This window comes from Embiotoca jacksoni, unplaced genomic scaffold, assembly GCF_022577435.1.
Source record: "Embiotoca jacksoni isolate LCO1_2020_lvr unplaced genomic scaffold, fEmbJac1.0.p SCAF_53, whole genome shotgun sequence".
Taxonomy (NCBI): domain Eukaryota; kingdom Metazoa; phylum Chordata; class Actinopteri; family Embiotocidae; genus Embiotoca; species Embiotoca jacksoni.
This window is the reverse complement of record NW_027185407.1, coordinates 1,458,142-1,477,000: the sequence shown is the minus strand read 5'-3', so window position 1 is coordinate 1,477,000 and position 18,859 is coordinate 1,458,142. Positions and strand designations below refer to the sequence as shown.

General features: G+C 44.0%; 1 protein-coding gene across 7 annotated transcripts in view; it reads left to right on the top strand.

Annotated features, from left to right (window-relative positions):
- The window catches only part of fndc5a (fibronectin type III domain containing 5a), a 26,204-nt gene extending 12,825 nt beyond the window's left edge, over positions 1 to 13,379 (top strand). For 2 of the 7 annotated variants that reach the window (XM_069172432.1, XM_069172430.1), the window contains exons 2-5: positions 3,499 to 3,614; positions 5,022 to 5,220; positions 10,815 to 10,904; positions 11,583 to 13,379. In XM_069172432.1, coding sequence (XP_069028533.1) covers positions 3,499 to 3,614; positions 5,022 to 5,220; positions 10,815 to 10,904; positions 11,583 to 11,956 — 779 coding nt within the window. In that variant the 3' untranslated portion in view covers positions 11,957 to 13,379. Of the gene's footprint in view, positions 1 to 3,498; positions 3,615 to 5,021; positions 5,221 to 10,814; positions 10,905 to 11,007; positions 11,204 to 11,582 lie in introns of all 7 variants that reach the window. The other 5 variants (XR_011179402.1, XM_069172435.1, XM_069172434.1 and 2 more) reach the window with 5 other exon arrangements.
- The last annotated feature ends 5,480 nt before the right edge of the window (positions 13,380 to 18,859 follow it).

The window sequence follows — 18,859 nt, the reverse complement described above, 5'->3', positions numbered from 1 at the left end:
ACACACACACACACACACACACACACACACACACACACCGGGGACATCCGTCCTGGCTCAAAGTCACCCCCGTCTCTCAGGGTGAGGCCGACTGTGTGCCACGGAGAGTTTATGAAGACATCTGTCTGGTGTTTCATTAGAGCTGTCTCTCGTGTTGTGTGGATATTTAAGGGCCGCGGTCACGGCCACCGTCCCCTGTCTTTGTCCCTTGGTGTGTCACGCCGTCACAGAGCGAAGACGCGACGCACACAGACAGATGAAAAGTGACCAGAAGCTGTGGGACGTGAGGACACTCAGAGAAAGGCTTTAACTTTGTTTTGCAGAGAACTGAGGAGAAATAACAAGGGCATGTACATATATTTTTAAAACCTCACCTTGTCGCAGTCTCCTGTAATATATATGCAATACTTTATCTGTTCTTTTTTCCTTTGTCTCCTGTTTAATGCAGGAGTCTCAGAGATCAAGGTCTGTTTTCCAGGAGAGACTTAAAACGCGATAATTTATTTATGCAACAAAGCATAAACGGCACTCAGCACTATATACAATAAAGAAGAAACAAAAGAAATGCACACTACGAGGAAGTCACAGAGATCTCGATATTAAAGCCGTTTGATTTCAAAGGGCTCTGCAGCAGACTGCTCTCAGGTACAAAGAGGAAGTCGTCACACCGAGATCACAAATTTAGAGGCTTTATTAAGAGCTAACAAGCTCTGTGCAAAATTATAGGATTTAAAAGACATGAGGTGTGAGAGGCAGAGCTTCACAGACAGAGCTTCAGAGATCTGACGAGTCAGAGACTGATGGCCTCATCACGTCTGCAGGATAAAAACTGTTTCTATTCCACTTTCTGCTTCGATTTTCTTCTTTCTTTCCTTTTTCTGTTTCTGCCGGTTGCAGCTCTTTAAAGAAGTAATCCAGATCAGTTAATGAGCGCTGAGAGGCAGCTAATGGCAACCGTTGTTAATGTCCCTCTGAGTCTCTGCAGGAGCTTTGTCAATTCTGGGAATGTCATTCCGATGATGTCACAGTGATGTCATCAGGGTCACCTGCTTCAAGGTGAAGTGTAGCCGCAGGATTTCATGACGGCAGATGTGTGTTTTAGCATGACGTGTCAAGCCCTTAAAGTGATCTGTATGTGCAGCACACGCATCCAAATGTTTGGTAACTATGGTAACACGGATGCCTATATATATATTATATACCATCGTTACCGGCTCGGAGGTCTGTGAGCACTAACCTGCTCGACAACTCTTTGACTGTGTTTGATTGGCTGAATTAGATTAATGTCCAATTAAAGGGACACGATGACCTCACAGAGGAACCAGCTGTCCTCGTCCGTCTTCTCTGCTCCTCATTACGAATATCAACCAATCCACAAAACCCAACAGACCCAAGGTAACGTACCGGCAGGACGGCGTCCTCTCGTCATGGTGAAGGAAACATTACAACTTTGATTTCTTTATTTAGCTCAGCATAAAGACTGGAAACAGGGAAACAGCTCGTCTGGCTCTGTCTGAAGGCACCGATCCACCTCGAGCTCACTAATATACACAATATGTCCTGTTTGTTCAATCTGTACAAAAAAATCACAAAGCTTTCAACAGAGCAAGAAGAGCTGTTTCCACCTGTTTCAAGTCTTTATGCGAAGATACACAAAGCAGCTAAAGCAGATTATTGTTATTAAGCAAAGATTATTTAGAAATAATTATTCCTGAATTATTCCATCAATAAATGCACATAAAATACAAATATATCAATTTCAAACTGAGAATGTCCTTAATTAACATAAAAAGAAAATGTCTAAACTTGTCTGGAAGCTCTTCGGATAATTCTATCGATTGTTTGATCGTTTTCTGGTCTTTCTTTTAGAAAATCTGCATCTTAACATTTTTCAGGCAGCAGTTCAGACATCTGACAGTTCATAGTTGTAACAGAATATGATTTCCCCAACGGGCATTAAACGCATCCACATGAAATCACAAAGCACACGTCGGGAGTCTGGTTGTGTTTCCATGAAATTATAATCAGTCTCTTTGCCACAGTCGCAGTGTGTTACTGTTACTGTTGTCTCGATCATCTGATCTGCACAAACACACGTGGAGGACTGTAGCCAGTGTGTGTGTGTGTGTGTGTGTGTGTGTGTGTGTGTGTGTGTGTGTGTGTGTGTGCAGAATAGTGCAACACATACATAAATTAGTGTGTCTTAGTATTCAACAGTAGCCAAGGCCACTAAAGTATCCATGGAGATAGATACACACACACACACACACACACACACACACACACACACACACACACACACACACACACACACACACACACACACACACACACACACACACACACACACACACACACACATTCACACTTGCTGTAGATGCAGTTGAGGCTCCCGCCACTGTTTCTGTGTTTCTGTTCAGGCTTCGGTCATTTTATCGTTCGTGTCTTAAAATACTGAACGAGTGCAGGAAAAGCGAGCAGCTGAATTTAATGAGGACTTTTCTGTAGTCAGCGTCCAGACTTTCATTACGTTCTTCTGTCAAACAGAGAATCGGCTGAAGAAGTCACAGCAGCGTCGGGCTGTGGACACCTGCAGGAAGCAAAAACCAGACTCACAACTCATGAAAACACGAGATCCGAAAGGTTGGAAGATTAGAAATGTCGAACGAGAGTGTTTGGGAGAAAGATTTTAGTATGAGCTGCTATTTTCTTTTCTTTTCTTCTGAAACATCGTTGGCTTCGGGAGGACTAAACCAAGTGCAGAAGCTTTCTAACAAAGTTCTTTGCCGTTTAATCGTTTAAGATCTCAGAAGTCATTGGTTTTTTAAAAGTTATCATTTTAAAACGACGACGCTGACATTCAGCAAGTACATCGTTTACCTTTCAGCGTGTTAGCATGTTAACTTTACCAGAGTTCAGCTGAGCAAATAGTTTTGAAGGTGTTTGATCATAAACCAAAGATCTGATGATGCAGCTGATTACAGTCCTCTCTCAGCAGCACGTTAATCTCTGAAAACATCATCTGGGAACTACGAATGTCTCAAAACCACCTCGTGCAGATCCGTGTTGCAGATGTTGATATTTCTGTCATCGAGTGAAAACTTTGAGCTGTAGAGGAAAAAAAAGAGTTTTGGTACCAAAAGGATGAATCTTTTTTTGATCTTGTTAAATATTTTAGTGGTGGACCAAAATGTTAGAAGCTAAAAACATTCAAATCTTCGTTTTAAATTGTAAAATCCAATCTTAAATATTTCAAACCTGTATAGTAGTAGTGAAACTAACTAGTCCTCCTCCATCCTCATCCTGCGGTGTCTGCTGAGCCTCTGAGGAACTCTTTCCTGTTCCTCATTAATCCCACGTTACATAATGGATTCAGCCGAGCGATTTATTCACACCACTGAATTAGTGTTCCTGCCGCGCCGGCGGCCGCAGAGCTTCTCCTCCACTTTGTACTGCAGAAGGTAAAAAAGGAGCGTTTGTTTGTGTCCCTGCTTGCAGACAGCTTGTCGCCTCCCGTCAATGTGACCGTCAGAGAGGTGAAAGGGAACTCTGCTGTGGTATCATGGGACATCCCCGAGGGAGACCCCGTCATCGGCTTTGCCATCACACAGCAGGTGAGTAACACAAACATCACAGCCGTAACACAAACCAGATGTAAAAGTAACGGGAGGATCCGCAGCTGGCTGTTCAAACACTAATTGAAGTTAGTTGTGTTTCATCACAGGCTGCTCGCTGCCATGTCCGCTTCTCTTTATTCCGTCGCTCCGTTACTGAAAATAAATCGCTGTGCATTATGGGAATCATCACCGGATGCTGCCTCGCGGCCTGTCCGCTCTCTAACAGACAGTGACGGCTGTGTGAAACGTACAAACTCCTCACACACGCATCTCTTATTTCCCGCTCATGCTTTAATCGCTTTACTTTACGTGAGACGAGCTGCCATCTTCAGACACAAACAGCCGTTCACAGGCTGAGTGACGGCGACAGCTGCGGGGTCAGACTCAGAGATGAGGAAGTGACGGCTAAAGAAACAAATAACACATGAGTTTTTTAAGGAATCTGAGCAAATATGCTGTTGAAATCTCGAGTGCAGAGTTATCTAGTCTATAATCGATATGTATAAAACTTAATAGATTCAAAATATGATCAAAGTTTTAAATACACTCAAATGAAGGCCATAGATTATTTATTCTTTCATCTTAGACCTCTAAGTCCTGAAAACAGATTAAAAAAAAATTATATTGTGATCTTATTTTCTATATTCAGTAAAAAAAAATCTGGTAAATTTAAAGTGATTAAAATGAATTTAAATGCATTTACATCAATTCTCTGAGACATCAGGACATTGGAGAGCAAGTTTAACTGCAGGTTCAAGAACAGGCCCGAGGTGATATCCAACGGGATGATCCTTTATCAGACGTGGTTCATGAGAAGTTTTTAAAGGGCTTTGCAAATCATAACAAGGCTTATGGATAAAAAGGGAGTTTTAAAGGATCTGTCCATGGAAACTTCTGTCATGCAGTAAATCTCTCGATATATATTAAATTGACCTCCTCCAGCCCGAGGGTACTTTGTCTCATTTGGTTTGAACTTTGATTTTTTTTTTTTACCGCTTGCTGGAAAACAGATATTTTTGAAGAAGCCAAAGACTACTGGCCAAAAACTGAAGCTCGACCATTTCATAATGAATGGTCCATTAAACACGGAGCTGCAGCCAGACCGGGACCTCGTGTTGGTCCAAGTCACCACAGGTTCTCCGAAGGCAAGAAAACCCACCTGATCTGTTCACGGACAGACTGACTGGAGGTCTGTTCACTTTATGTCCAGCTTCATATTTAGAGTACGGACACGAGAGTGATATCGAGCTTCTCATCCCAGTCTCAGTCAGAATTTAACTTCTACAACAGCGGCATGAAACACACTGATCTGAAATGTGATGTAGCCAGATTTGTGTGATGCTGTGGGTGGAGTCGGTGTCCACGTCATGTACGTCATGTGTCTCCGATGTCTCGCTCCAACAGAAGAAAGACGTGCGCATGCTGCGATTCATCCAGGAAGTCAACACCACCACGCGCTCCTGTGCATTATGGGACTTGGAGGAGGAGACAGACTACATCGTGCATGTCCAGTCCATCAGCATGTCTGGGATGAGCCCGCTGAGCGAATCGCTGCGCTTCCGCACGCCGAAGGAGGCGGAGACTCAGGCCTCTAAGGGTAAAGGTGAAGTAAACACACGCACACGCCGTCGTCCAACACATCCACACCCAAAAAGACACAAATCAGTTTCTGGCCTTTTTTCAAGACTCGGCCGTTTGACAATACAGCGACTCATTTTGTCTAAAGACCAATAAAAATCAATAGACATACAAAGCGTGAAATTAAATTTCACAACAGAGTGCTCTCGCCGCCGCCGACCACGGCTCGGGGATAAAACGGCCGAGGGGGACGCACACTTCACCGAGTGTTGACGTGCCTCTGCAGGCCTCACCCGGTACGCACCCTGCACTGCTGCACACTAAACCAAAATGAGGAGAGGCATTTATCAGACGGGGGAGGGGGAGGGGGAAGGGGAGGGGGGTGGGGTCGATGTGCTTTTTGGCTGAAGCACCGCTCCATCTCGTCTTCCTCTCATTTACACTCATCTCCCATGTGACCTGCCGCTGCCCTCCAGCACTTCACCTGCTGTGGAGCCAGAAGGAGTCTGAACTGATGTTGTGGTGGCGAGACACATAAAGAACATCAGAACGATCAACGCAGAGCCGTGGACAGACTCTGCTCACCATCGAGGCATAATTAGCACCGGATGCACTCGCGTGTTGTTTGTGCAGCGAGGATACATTTACAGAAATCAATAACCGCACAGGATCCAGATAAACAACTACAATTCTTTCTGCAGGTTTTTTTTCCTTCTGTTTGTTTCTTTGAGGTTTCAAGTTGGATATTTTTCTCCCGCAGTTTTCAAAAGCAAAAAAAACACCTGACAGAGAGAACTCCTGTCTGGACTCCTGCACAGAAATAAACAGAAGAGCCACAACAAACACCGTTTTATTGAAAGGAGCAATTCAATGTTTATGAGGGAGAGTGATCAGAGGATCGATGCTAAAGGCCGTTTAATGCTGAATGATTCCTCATGTCAGCGTCACATGACGGCAGCAACATCTCAACACTTCACTTTTCAACCCATTAAAATATAACTTATTTAACTTTTCTCGTTTTCCACTTTTTGGTTCCTATACGCTTCTTATAAACTTCTAATTCCAAAAACATGCTGCAACTGTTGGTTTCCAATCTTATGCTAAGCTAATTTAGAGGCCCACTAGTGGTGCCTTAATTTTTACTATACACATATGAAAGTATAAATATTCACATCAAACTCTTGTCAAGAAAAGAAAACTGAAGACATTTTATAACCTCTTCCAGAACCTATACAAGTCTATAGTTTGTCTGCAGTTTGTTTAAATGTGAAATTAGTTGCTTGTTCACATACAAGATGTGCTGGTAGGTGGATTTTGTTGCATTTCGACAAAGCTGGGCTTCCCATCATCGTGCTAAGCTAAGTTAGCAGGCAGCTTCTAGCCCACAGACATGAGAAAGGTAGAAATCCTCTCATGCAACTCTCAGCAGTGAGTAACTAAGTGCATTTCTCAGAGGTCCAGAGGCCCGTCTGAATGTACAGGTTCAGTTTTTGAAAGGAGGTTGTTGAGGCGAGTGCAGTTGATGCTTCTGAATATTTGTTTGCTTGTTTTATGTGGAGGGCTGTTAGAGGAAGCAGCGCTGCATCGATGCAATCATCTATTCCCCAAAAATGGAAGAGCCACATATTCGCAGGCTCTACACGCACAAACACAAACACAAACACACACACACACGCACACGCACACGCACAAACACACACGCACAAACACAAACACACACACACACACACGCACAAACACAAACACAAACACACACACTCACACTCACACTGTGCAAAGTGCCAATTTGCTGCAAAGCAAAAACGATTTCCACATTTCCCACCATCACAAAACAAACATCCAGTGAGCAGGTCGGTGGTTCATCCTCCATCTCGTACTCAAACAGTTTATCAGCAGACATCCTGCTCCGTCTCATCTGCTCAACAATGTCTGTTCAATTAGTTTAGATGTGTTGAAACAAGGAAATATTATTGTTCATATTTTGTAAGAATCTGGGATCCACCATCAAAGCAGCGACAGCTCAGAGACGCGATCTGTTGAGATACACCAGGATTAAATACTGCTTCTATACTGAGATTTTATTTTTATTTTGAAAAATTTGGAACAAGATTCTTTTTTTTTTTAACACATTTTTTACTGATGGCGGGCGCCACCGAGATCCTCACTAACAACCACTCATCATTTTTACTTCTTCACTATTTCACAGCTTTGCTTACAGTCCTGCAGAAATACTGTAAACTGAGGTTTAACTGACTCATGGACAAAAGACGCCCAGAAGAAAAAAAAAGAATAGTTTGTCTTCGCCTGCAGATAAGCAGAGAGAGTCTCAGTACAGCTGTTCGTCCTTTGTCTCGATATGACAGGCGAACGTGCCGAGAAGAAAAGAGGTTTTTCACTGCTGTATCACGCTGATCTCCGTGGAAAGAGCAAAGGATGAGCCTGAAATGCCGGATTATTCTGCGTTTCTTCTCATTTCCTCTCTCACAATGAGTTTAAGCTTCAGGAGATCAAAGGCAGCGAGAGGGATGAAAAAGAAAGCAGCACAACCTGTCGACAAAACAGGAGGAAGAGACAAAGAATCAGAGGAAGAGAGGAGGGGGAGACAGAGACTGAGTGACAGAGACGGGGAAGGAAGTAAAACGGAAATAATACGAATCCTGACTATTAAATTCTGCTGTCAGAAACAAACTACGTGTTTTCACGCTGATGGACGTCACTGACACAAATATGCAAAATAAAAAGTAAGCGAGGCTCATTCAGTCTCTTCACATCCAATAAAGGTAGAAACTTCTCTCCACTGAGGATGGAACAAACCTCAGAGTTTGATGTGTGCGTCAGACGACGGCTGCAGTGAAACACTGGGAGATATTTACTCAGACAGAAACACTCAGCTGCATCCCAAACGGACAAACTCAGCCGCGGGGTTTCCTTTAAAACCAAGTCAAAGACAAAGTGAAAGACAAAGGAAGAATCCTGCACATCTCTGACACCTTAAAGGAATAATTGAACATGTTGTTGTGGAAACACAATCGGTTGTTTTCCCTTCGATACTGAAACGACAAAATCCATATCAATCTGGTGTGTGTTGGAATAAGAACAACGTCAGGATATTTTCAGTCCAGCTCGGCGAACAGACTGTTAGTCTGTTTCTGCACATACACAGAAACATTTAGTGAACTAAAGTTACACAGTTTTTAAAAGATTGTGGTCCCGACTGTTTCATTTCAACAATTTAAACTAACTTTAACTGCTAAACAACTTATAGATTGTGTAGAAAAACTCTGGGACATTAAATACTTGAATAAATCTCACATTTACAAAAACACAAAAAAAGATATGAAGAGCAGCCGGACCATGTCGTCCACATCTGCAGCGCTGCAGCTGGAACAAGTCGATTCCAGCCGTTCAGGAGTTTGTCCTGATTTGTTTTTTATCAGGACACCAACTCTTTCACCTCAGCAAGCATACAAGGTTTTTGGCAAGATGTTTTTTTTAAATGCAGAAATGTAAAAATCACCTAAAACAACTTTTGTTGACATGTATACAAGCTTCTTTTGAATAAACTCCTGTAGGATCCTCACAGCTCACGTTGGTACCGAGTAGCGCTTGTTAAACTGATCTTCATGAACACAATCTGAGTTCCCCTTTAAACAAACGTGAAAAGTTGTTCCTATGATCTCATAACACGGCATCAGTTTGATGTCATATTGCAGTAATAACATCTCTGAGAGCTTCAGGCATGAAGCCTGGTTTCTGTTTTATTTCACTGAATTTAGGAAAACTTCAGAAAACTGAACTATAAAGTGAGAAAGTGACTGCGTTGTTCGGAGCACGCTCGGTGAGCTTCAGATGTGTCACAGCTGACCAGTTCAGCCCCGAGAGGCCGGCCGGCAGCAGAGTCAGGTGCTCGGGGCTTCTGCGCTTTGATTATTTAATACGAGGAACAGAGGCCGATCGATCAGCAGAATTGCTCGTTGCTGAAAGCTGCTGGAGCGTGCGGTTCCTGCCTCGCTGGGCCGTCCAAATGTCACCCGCTGCTTCCAATAAAAGGACGGGAGAGCTCTCTACGCTGCAGCCAACTTCAGATCAGGACCGCGACTTCCTCAACCCTCAGCAGTGCAAAGAAAAGTGATCGTGTTGGTGCTTTGTTCCATAGAAACCTGCAGGCAGATGGCTGTTCTCCTGACGGTCACGTCAAACTTGATGATGGAGTTTTATGGAGAATGGTGTGAGGTTTTCATGACTGCTGTGATTAATTTTTCTCATTACTGGATCGCTCCATCACGCTTTAGTACGAAGGATGCCCGGTGGTCCAGATGAAGCCTTAAATATCGTTTTTATGTTCTGTTTGACTTCCAACAGGCACGCAAAGAATATCGGAAATATCCGTGGTAGGCAAATATCGGGCAATAAAATCAGCTGGGGTCAGGCTCTATGTAATATCACATCCAATAGGGCTGAGAACACGTTAAAAAAGCTTCCCCTGAGCAAACCCTCCCCTCAACAATACCATTTTTTTTTACATGTCTTATAGTCCTTTAATTAAGAAGGAGAATGCAGTTCAGAAGTTGTTTCCTGTTTGATATCCGTGTCTTATGTCTGCCATGTCACAACGTTTAAAGTTATTCAGACTCTGATCACAGCATTTGATCTGTCAGCCTTTTTTTTTTCCTGCTGAGATAGTTGAGGCAAAAGTTGTTAAATCATGATTTTATTTGATTTTTCTCTAAACACAGAGCGAACTGGCAGTTCTCATTTCAAAAAAACCTGCGCTGCAAAAACACACTGATGCCGACCTATTTACCTCCAAGCTGTTTTTTAAGTGTCAGTCATTAGTCTCAAACATTTTGCTGATATGTTCTATAATTTGCTGTTCAAAGTCAATTAGCTTCGAACTCACTTTGCCTCAAGACTCGCACACAGAACAGGCTGCCACGATGTTCAAACTGGGGAAACAAATGTTCTGGTCCGGAGAGCTCAGAAGTTCAAACTCGTGTGATGAAGGTGCTCTTCGGCAGGCAACACAGAAAGTCTAAAAAGAAAAAGTCCTTGACTGACCTCGACTCATTCACATTGAGTACATCTTTGGATCGACCGAGTGGGGAGCTCCCCGACAACTACTGACTGATTTTGTTCTTGCAGCACCAATAGGAACTTAGATGTTGTACGTCGGCCACAGCTGATGTTGTAATATCATTTCTATGTGATGAACAACAACAACTAACGTCTGGACTTCACTGTCACACCATTTGTCTTCCATTCCATGTTTATAGCAAACATTAAAAGCTGTCGTTTACACAACTAACATTTTATGATGATCCTTTCAATGGTGTTTGCTGGTGCTGCATTGGCTCAAGTTCGACCTGTCATGGTCCTCTTACGTCACCATCGTGGCCCTGATACAGGGAACGTACCGACGCTGGAGCGGCAGCTGAGAAAATCCCTCAATGAGGACGATGATCCTTCCTCGAAGTTACTGAACTCTGAAATTGTTTGTGTGCCTGGTGCAAGCAGTGTGATTTGACCTGTCCAGCTCTGTAGCAAATACTGTTTTCCAGTTATCACGTTTTTGTTTTTGTTCCTAAAGCATCTCTGACTGTTCACTCTTTACTCCTTCAGACGAAGTGACAATGGAGGAAGTGGGCCAGTCGACCCAGCTGAGAGCAGGAGAGCTCATCATCATCGTGGTGGTTCTGATCATGTGGGCAGGTGAGGACGAACCTGATCAATAAGTCGGGGTTTGGACGGGCTCCATGTGTTCCTGCCCTCGTCTCAAACAGGAAACCGTGCTGTCTCTGATTGGTCCTCTCAGGTGTGATCGCTCTCTTCTGCCGCCAGTACGACATCATCAAAGACAACGAGCCCAACAACAACAAGGACAAAGCCAAAAACTCCTCGGAGTGCAGCACTCCTGAGCACCCTACGGGGGGGCTGTTGCGCAGTAAGGTATAACCCACCCCCCTCCTCCTCCTCTCCCAGGGTGCCTCCCCCTCAGCGGCGCCGGGCAGGTGAATGGTCCCGGCCGCTTCGAGACTTTTTCCGCCGACCCTTCACACGCTGTCATAGAGTCATCCGAGCGCCGGCCCGGAGCTCCACACGGCTCCAACATTTACCTGCATGACCGCAGCATTCAGCATCAACCGGCGACGCCGCTCCTGTCATGGCTTCCAACAAGTTCTGTTCTGATCAGTGCGCAGAGCCCCATACCATATCCATCTCTTATGTGCCGAGAACAAAAGTCCAAATCAAATCTTTACTCCTCTCACTCTGCTGCTGAACAACCTCCCAGCACAGAGGCTTCCTCATGCTCATTCAACACATTTATTGTGATTCCTGCGAGTCCTCCAGCCGTCTCATACCTGTCATCTTTCTTCTCTCCTCCCACAGTTCCCCAAGAACAACAACAACAACAACAGGTTGCCATCTGTCAACATCATCGAGGTGTGACCGCCAGGACGTCTTCTCTTTATCCAAAAGGACTTTGTGTTCTCACTGACGAGCGGGGCTCCATTTCAGCCCGTCTGCCTGTCGGGATGAGGCTGGGACTCTGGGCCCCTGGGCGGAGCCTGTTCTCCTTTGGCCCGGGGGCCGGCGCTGTCGTGACGCCGCGGGACTCCGGGGGTCCGGCACGGCCCGGCTGCTGCCGGACTGACAGCGGAGTCGGCGATGGAGGGACTGTGGTGAGAGCCCGGTGGCTGCTGGACCACGGGGGGGCAGAGATTAAGGCCCGACGGCTCCGGTGGTGGAGATACTGCAGGTAGAACCGCCTCCGGGACCAGAACCAATAAACAGAGACCTTTTCATCCTCTTTCTTCTCACCGTCTTTCAGTGCTTTATCACCGACCACAAACCTGGAGAAGTTCCCTGTTCTCGGTCGCTCTGAGATCCACCCGCCTCATCGTGATCGTCCCTTCTACTTCAATCTCATCATCGACATCTTATTTTTGTCATTACATCTTGTTTGACTTTCTTTTGATTGACGTTAGGTTGGTAGTTTTTTTTCTTTTACTTCCATCTCTAACAAGGTGCCACCAGTACAGTTTTGTTGTTCTGGTATCTGTTTTGGGCTTTTTTTTCTAGAAGCCACCGTTCCCTCCCCTCCTCGGGCAGAAACTCTCCACCGTCCTGTGGGAAGTGTTTTCATTCTGGCGAGCTCGTTTTCCCTCCTCAGGGAATCCAGACTCCACCTGGCTAGTTTAGGAGCCATTTCTCCAATATGCTGTGATGACGCCGGAGCAGCTTTAGAGGGATCACTCGGCTCAGAACCGGAGCTCAATCACCAGAAACTCGTCGGAAAAGATGAATCTCATTAACTCACATTTGAACGGCATATAACATTCATAACAAGCCAGACTTTTGTCCTTCTTTTCTTATATATTTCTGAAACGTTACATTCCACGTCCAAGATGAGCCCTTTAGTATTTCCTTGTGTCTTTCTCTTGGAGGGTGACGGCTTTCAGAGCTTTGTGGAGAGGAGCAGATCTGCCATAACGGAGCGCATACATCTCATTAATGGACTTTAAAAAGGGGGCTGGACTCTATGGATGTCTGTGGACTTGCTTCTGTCAGCAATAACAGCCCCGAGTGGAAGATGGACTCCAAACTCTGCAGCCTCTTCAGAACAAAACCTGACCTCTCAGCATGTCGTGAACGAACTGCACTTCCAATATGAGGGAATCCATTTCAGATGATCCCCACAAGTCTTTAAGCGCTGTTGTAAAAACTTTGGTTTGCAATGGATAGCATGGAATAAAAAAAAAATATATATTTTTCTTTAATGGGCCCAACTTGCAACCGTGAGACTTCTTGAAGAAATCCTGAATAGATGTCACCAAGGCAGAAGGGCTTCTATCAAAGACAACACTTGTGTTGAAATTCCACATTAAAGAGGCTAAACATAAAGATGAGGGATCACCTGTTGCCATGCGGCACACAGGGCACCAAATGATGTAATAGAGGGCTGATTTAAACTTGGTAGTACTGCCTTAACAAATAATTATACAATATGATTTATGGAATGAGATTGAAGGCCCTGTAGCTCACAGTGTCATATGATTTACCTTTCACATAGTATCTAAATGTGTGTAACGTTAAAGGATGCTGTGGAGTCTAAACTGATGTAAGGTGGAACATCTTGAAGAAATGGCTGATATTTAATGTGTAAATACATTTTATATTTCTTTCTTTCTCGTGTGGTGATGTCGGTTTAGAGAGCCTTTCATGAAATAGGACTCGACGTGGAAAATGTATTGTTTCCTAACCGAGAGGGCACCGATACCGGTGGAGAGAGGTGACATTTCCTTTTGATAAAGTCCTGTTATCGAAGAGCTTTTTCATAGCACTCCTCTCCTGCTCTATATTTCTATTATATCATGTCATTGTGCTTTTTGTGTGCAATAAGAAAAAGAAAAGAAAAAAAACTATTTTTGATGAGGAAAATCTCTAGTAAGAGAAAAGCCGTGGGGGTAATTTTAAATAACCATTCAGACGTCATGTTTGAGGAGCCATTCAGCCGCTGGAGATGTGTCGCGACACCTCCTCGTTCTGCGATGCGCTGGTGAGTCATTTACTGTGAACACTTAAACACACGAGTGTACACAAACAGGACAGGTCGCAGTCTTGAGTGCAGTTAAGAGAGACCGATGAAGGTTACGGTTGAGCAGAGTGGTTAAAATGATGACTGCTGCAACGGCAGGCTTTTATCTATCACTCCCTCGTCCTTCCTCCCTCCTTCCCTCCTCCCTCGTCCTTCCTCCTCCCTCATCCTTCCTCCCTCCCTCCCTCCTCCCTCGTCCTTCCTCCTCCCTCATCCTTCCTCCCTCCTCCCTCCCTCCATTTCCACTCCAAAGAGAGAAGCTGGAGATTGTGCTCCTCCAATAAGCATTGATTCATGTCGGAGACAGCAGCAGGTTTAGAGTGTAAAGGGAACTGGCTGCTGCTCTTCTCACTTTCTAGGTGTTCAGCTGCTGCCAGGACAAGCTTGGGTGAAATCTGGGAAACTGTCAAAACACCAAAAACTTCTGCGGCTGATGGTTGAATACATTTTTCCCCCAAAAACACGAGCTCTCTAATCGATAGGCATCCATCCACACAGTAACGGATAACGATGATCGTCCCCCCGGATCGTCTCCTTTCAACTGTCTCAAGTTTGCCAGCAATATATTTCTCAACGGCATTCCCTGAAATCATCTTTTATTTATTTACTGCAAAATACTTCAGCCAGCAACATTGGAGGTTAACGTTCGTAGCTCTCTCACAACATATGAACCTGTGTAGTGTAGATGACGGTACACTCCTCTGTGTTGCCACTGTAAATATTGTATTCCTTCTTACAGATTTAAATGTAGGTCTATGGTGAGCGTCACTTTTTTACATTGTTTTTTGCCAATTTAACTATTATAGATGGGGGAAATTCACATCATCTCTTTTTTTGGCCGTTAGATGAGAGGATCAATACCACTCTCGTATCTGAGAACGGCATCAGTCTTCTCGTTTAACTCTTAATGGCTAACGAAACCATGAAATGGATTTCCCCCCCCAAAATATGTTGAGCTGTTCCTTTATGGGTCTGCAGCTTCAGCATCTGTGCAAAGTGTCTGAGTGGCGCGCCCACGCAGACGTACGAGTCCAGCAGTTTTATGGCGCTGACCGAACTGCTCTGATAACATCTAAAAAGGCTTTGTCATTCGGTACCAAATTTCAAATCTACATCTACATTTACATATTTTTGTTGTAAAAAATCAAAGTAAATGCATCAGTCGGTTTCAACTTAGAGAAGTAAATCTGCATTAGAAAGCCTTATTTACTAGTTTCAAACTCATTTTTGGCCAAAAACACCTGTCTGAGTCGTGTCTGCTGACGGCTTCTCCGCACATGCGAGGCGTTCAGGGAACAGAAAACAACCTGGGACAAACTCGCCTCCTCTAAACTGCATGAAAACTTAACACCCGTGTAGTGAAGTGGAATATAGTTTTCTTTTAGTTATACTACACTTCATGAAATTGGTGAAATAAAAAATAGCCTCCAGAGCCAAAGCATCGGTGGTGACAGGTTTGGAGCGATACCCAGCAGCCTCGGTTTGTTACTAAGAAAGCTGCAGAAGTTTAATTTAATTCCCCATCGAAGTGTGTTTGATCATCAACAACAACACAGCGGTCTTACATGTGGAGTGAATCAGCAGGAGACATAATTAGAGGCCTCGTGTTTCACACCTGCCGGCGCAGCGCCGTGCAGTTCGCTCCAGAAACGAATGGATCATTTGGATTCAAGTTGCTTGGTTGGACGTCCAGACGCTTCTGCTCGATACTCACAGATCCAAGAAAACAACATGTTTTTCCTTAATCTGTAAGAACTAAACATTCCACTTGAGCCCTGTGGCGTCGACCGTCACGTTTAACGACGCACCGACGACAGGCCGCTACGGTACGCACGACACCACGCCGGAAAAAAAACACACTTGGTTGCCGTGGAGATATCAGGGCAGTAACGAGACGCTGGATTTTTTTTCAAAACTTACACCATGTGTATTTTGTATTAGTCTAGAAACATGCCTGGAAACTGAAACGCAGTGTTGTGATAACACAGAGAAGTTGGACTCTTTCGTTAATGTGGTTCTTGAACGATAGGAATGGGATCACAGAGAAGCATGGTTTGGAAAAATGAACTGCTTTGTGAGTGCTACCATGTTTATATTCATCGTATGAAGTGTACAGCAGTCATTGCTTAATGAGGGCTAGCATGGTTTACCTATTATGCACAAGCTTACACAACTTCAATTATGAAGAATATGGTGTATGCTTTCTTGTGTATGCTTAAATGAAATTAAAAATATTGAATATTTTCCACAAAAAAACCCTCTTTGTCTGCTCTTAATTAGGAACGAAAAGGTTAAGTGATGACATTCAGAAGAAAACATGAGATTGTGTGAAGCTTGGTGGGCAGAAGAAGTCAGAGTGGTGGAATATTTCTTCGAAGGAAACAGCTCTATAAAAGAGGAAAGGCTTTTTCTTTGGTGAATAATACATGTGAAGCTCAAACTTCCACCAGGTTTCAACTGTCAGACTTTCTTTCCATCATAAAAAAAGAAGAAAAAAGGACCAGCAGCTCACTGTTTTACTGTCTCCGGAGAGGAATCAAAGTTTGCCCGAGAAGAGACGTCCTCCTGAAAAATTCACCCGATAACGTGGTTTCCAGATAAATGCATTAACTGCCGAGTCAGCAGCTCGTGTAGGAAAGCCTGCACGAATTTGTAATGCCTTAGAAATCAATCAGACTCAAGTAGAAAAACAACAAATCACTTGGCGCTCACTGAACTCCGACGTCAGATTGTTTTTGTTTGCATCGATACGCGGACGATCGTTGCCTCGACCGTTTTGGCCGAGCGGGCGAAAACGTGTCGGCTGGATGTTTTATTCTGTTTTAACAAAACCCAACGCAGCTGCAGCAGAAACACGCGAGATAAACACAAACACGCACACACACACACACACAAACACACACACACACACACACACACACACACACACACACACACACACACACACACACTCGCCTTCTGACAGGTTTACTTTAACAGCTTCCAGCATTACTCACCAAACATTAACACAAGATGACAACCGTGGTGCAAGTTGAACAGGCCGAGCATTATTATGCATACTCCATCATCATCATCATCATCATCATCATCATCCCGCCCCCACAAACAGGCAGCCCCCCTCTGACTCCAGGTTCAGCTCCGCTCAGCGCCGGAGGCACGCACACTTTTATGGAGCTTCATTTCCTGCCAAAAAAAAACAACACGCAAACAAACGAAACCCGTTTTCCAAACGGCCTGCGGTTCACAAACGAGCACGGAGACGTCTGCAAACACAAAACAACAACGATTGAGTGAGTTTCGTTTTGCAAAATACAAAAACGTAAAACATCAAACGAATACACGACAAATTTCAAACATCTGCTTTAGAAACAAAGTCTTACAAGCAGGAAAACACAAAGAGCAAAAAGTGATCACGTGACTTCTGGAACGACCGTCGCTGAAGTAATTCACCTTCCACGACAGCAGGTGGCGCTGTGAGTCCATCTAAATGCTTTTTCTCTTTACCTTCAGTCTGTACTGCAGCGACCAGTACAAAGTACCGCTGCAGCTAGAAGCTTCTGAAGTGGGACAGACTACATCGTAAACATGCTCCTTGAACTTTGACCCCTTTGATTTAATCTGTTTCGACCTGCAGTAAAAGGAAAAAAGGATTTTACAACGAGGAACGTTATGCTTCCTTTAAATGCCTCTTTCCTCTTCTTCTTCTGCCTTTTGCAAATTGTAATAGTAATATTAGTGATAAATAGTGATAGTCGTGATAAATAGTAATATTAGTGATAAATAGTGATAGTAGTGATAAATACTGGTGGTAGTGTGGCAACTGGAGTATATGATCATCAGTGATGATAAATGATCATCAGTGATGTACCAGTCAATAATGTATGAGTGTTTAGAGTTATTATGCAAAACCTCTCATGTTCTTGATCAGTGTGTTTATATTTATGACTGTTGTATAAAAATGTTCTCCAGTTAGGTTTTTAAATTCCCAGTGTTGGACGTGTCCTCGCCGAGAGGAAAGGGGGCGGAGCTGCTCCTGAATATTTCTGCCGAGGTCACAATAAAAATGTCAGAAACTCAAACTATCAAAACAAAATTGATTAAATTTGTATTTAACTGCTCGATTTCTGCATCTCGAGAAATCAAGTTGGAACGACGATGCAGCCGTTTTTATTTTTAATCCATTCGGACCAAGTGAGATGTTTGAAATCTGAAGTGAAGCCAAAATATGTTCCGACTGCGTGTTTGAGAGAAGAGAACTTTAAAATGGGGATGTTTTATTCAGAGAGTTGATTTGTCTGCTGAGGTTTATTTATAGCGTCTGAGCAGGAAGCAGCACGCACAGGCTGCCAGCATCTCTCACTTCTGGACATTAATACTTTCAATTTCTAAAATAAGTAAACTGCAACACCGTCTGCCTAGAAACAGGAAACTGTTCACACCGTCAGGATCCACACACACACACACACACACACACACACACACACACACACACACACACACACAGTCCTCAGCAGTGAAGCAGGACAGAACGATGAACGTCCCACGTAGGACAACGTGTGTTGTTGTTGTTGTTGACAGCATCGATGATGTCATGGTGATTTTCTCTCTACTCTTGTACGACTCGTCCGCGGTGTGTTTCCATCACGTGGAAGAAACGACCGCACAGCTTTCAGTCAGGTGTTAAACACGTCACGACACGCAGTCCATCGTCTTCACAATATTGTTGGTATCTGCATCTAATGTCCGTCCTCCTTATCGGGGTATTTTCGCCTTCGTCCACCAACACTGACATACATCAGGTTTCTCATCCGAAAATAAACACGCTGTCAGCATTAATCCTGCAGGTTTCTAAGGAAACGCAGGACGAAGAGCTCTTTGTAAACACGTCTAGACTGACGTAATCACATATGTGACTGTTTTATACTGTGAAGAAAACGTTTTCTGTGATCCAGGCAGCAGCCTTGATTCACAAGGACGTCATGTGATGTTTTGTAATTTATTCAAGGTGCATAACTTTCATCTAAAAACATTAAAGATTTCCATGAAAAGCTTTAAATGAGAAACTTGT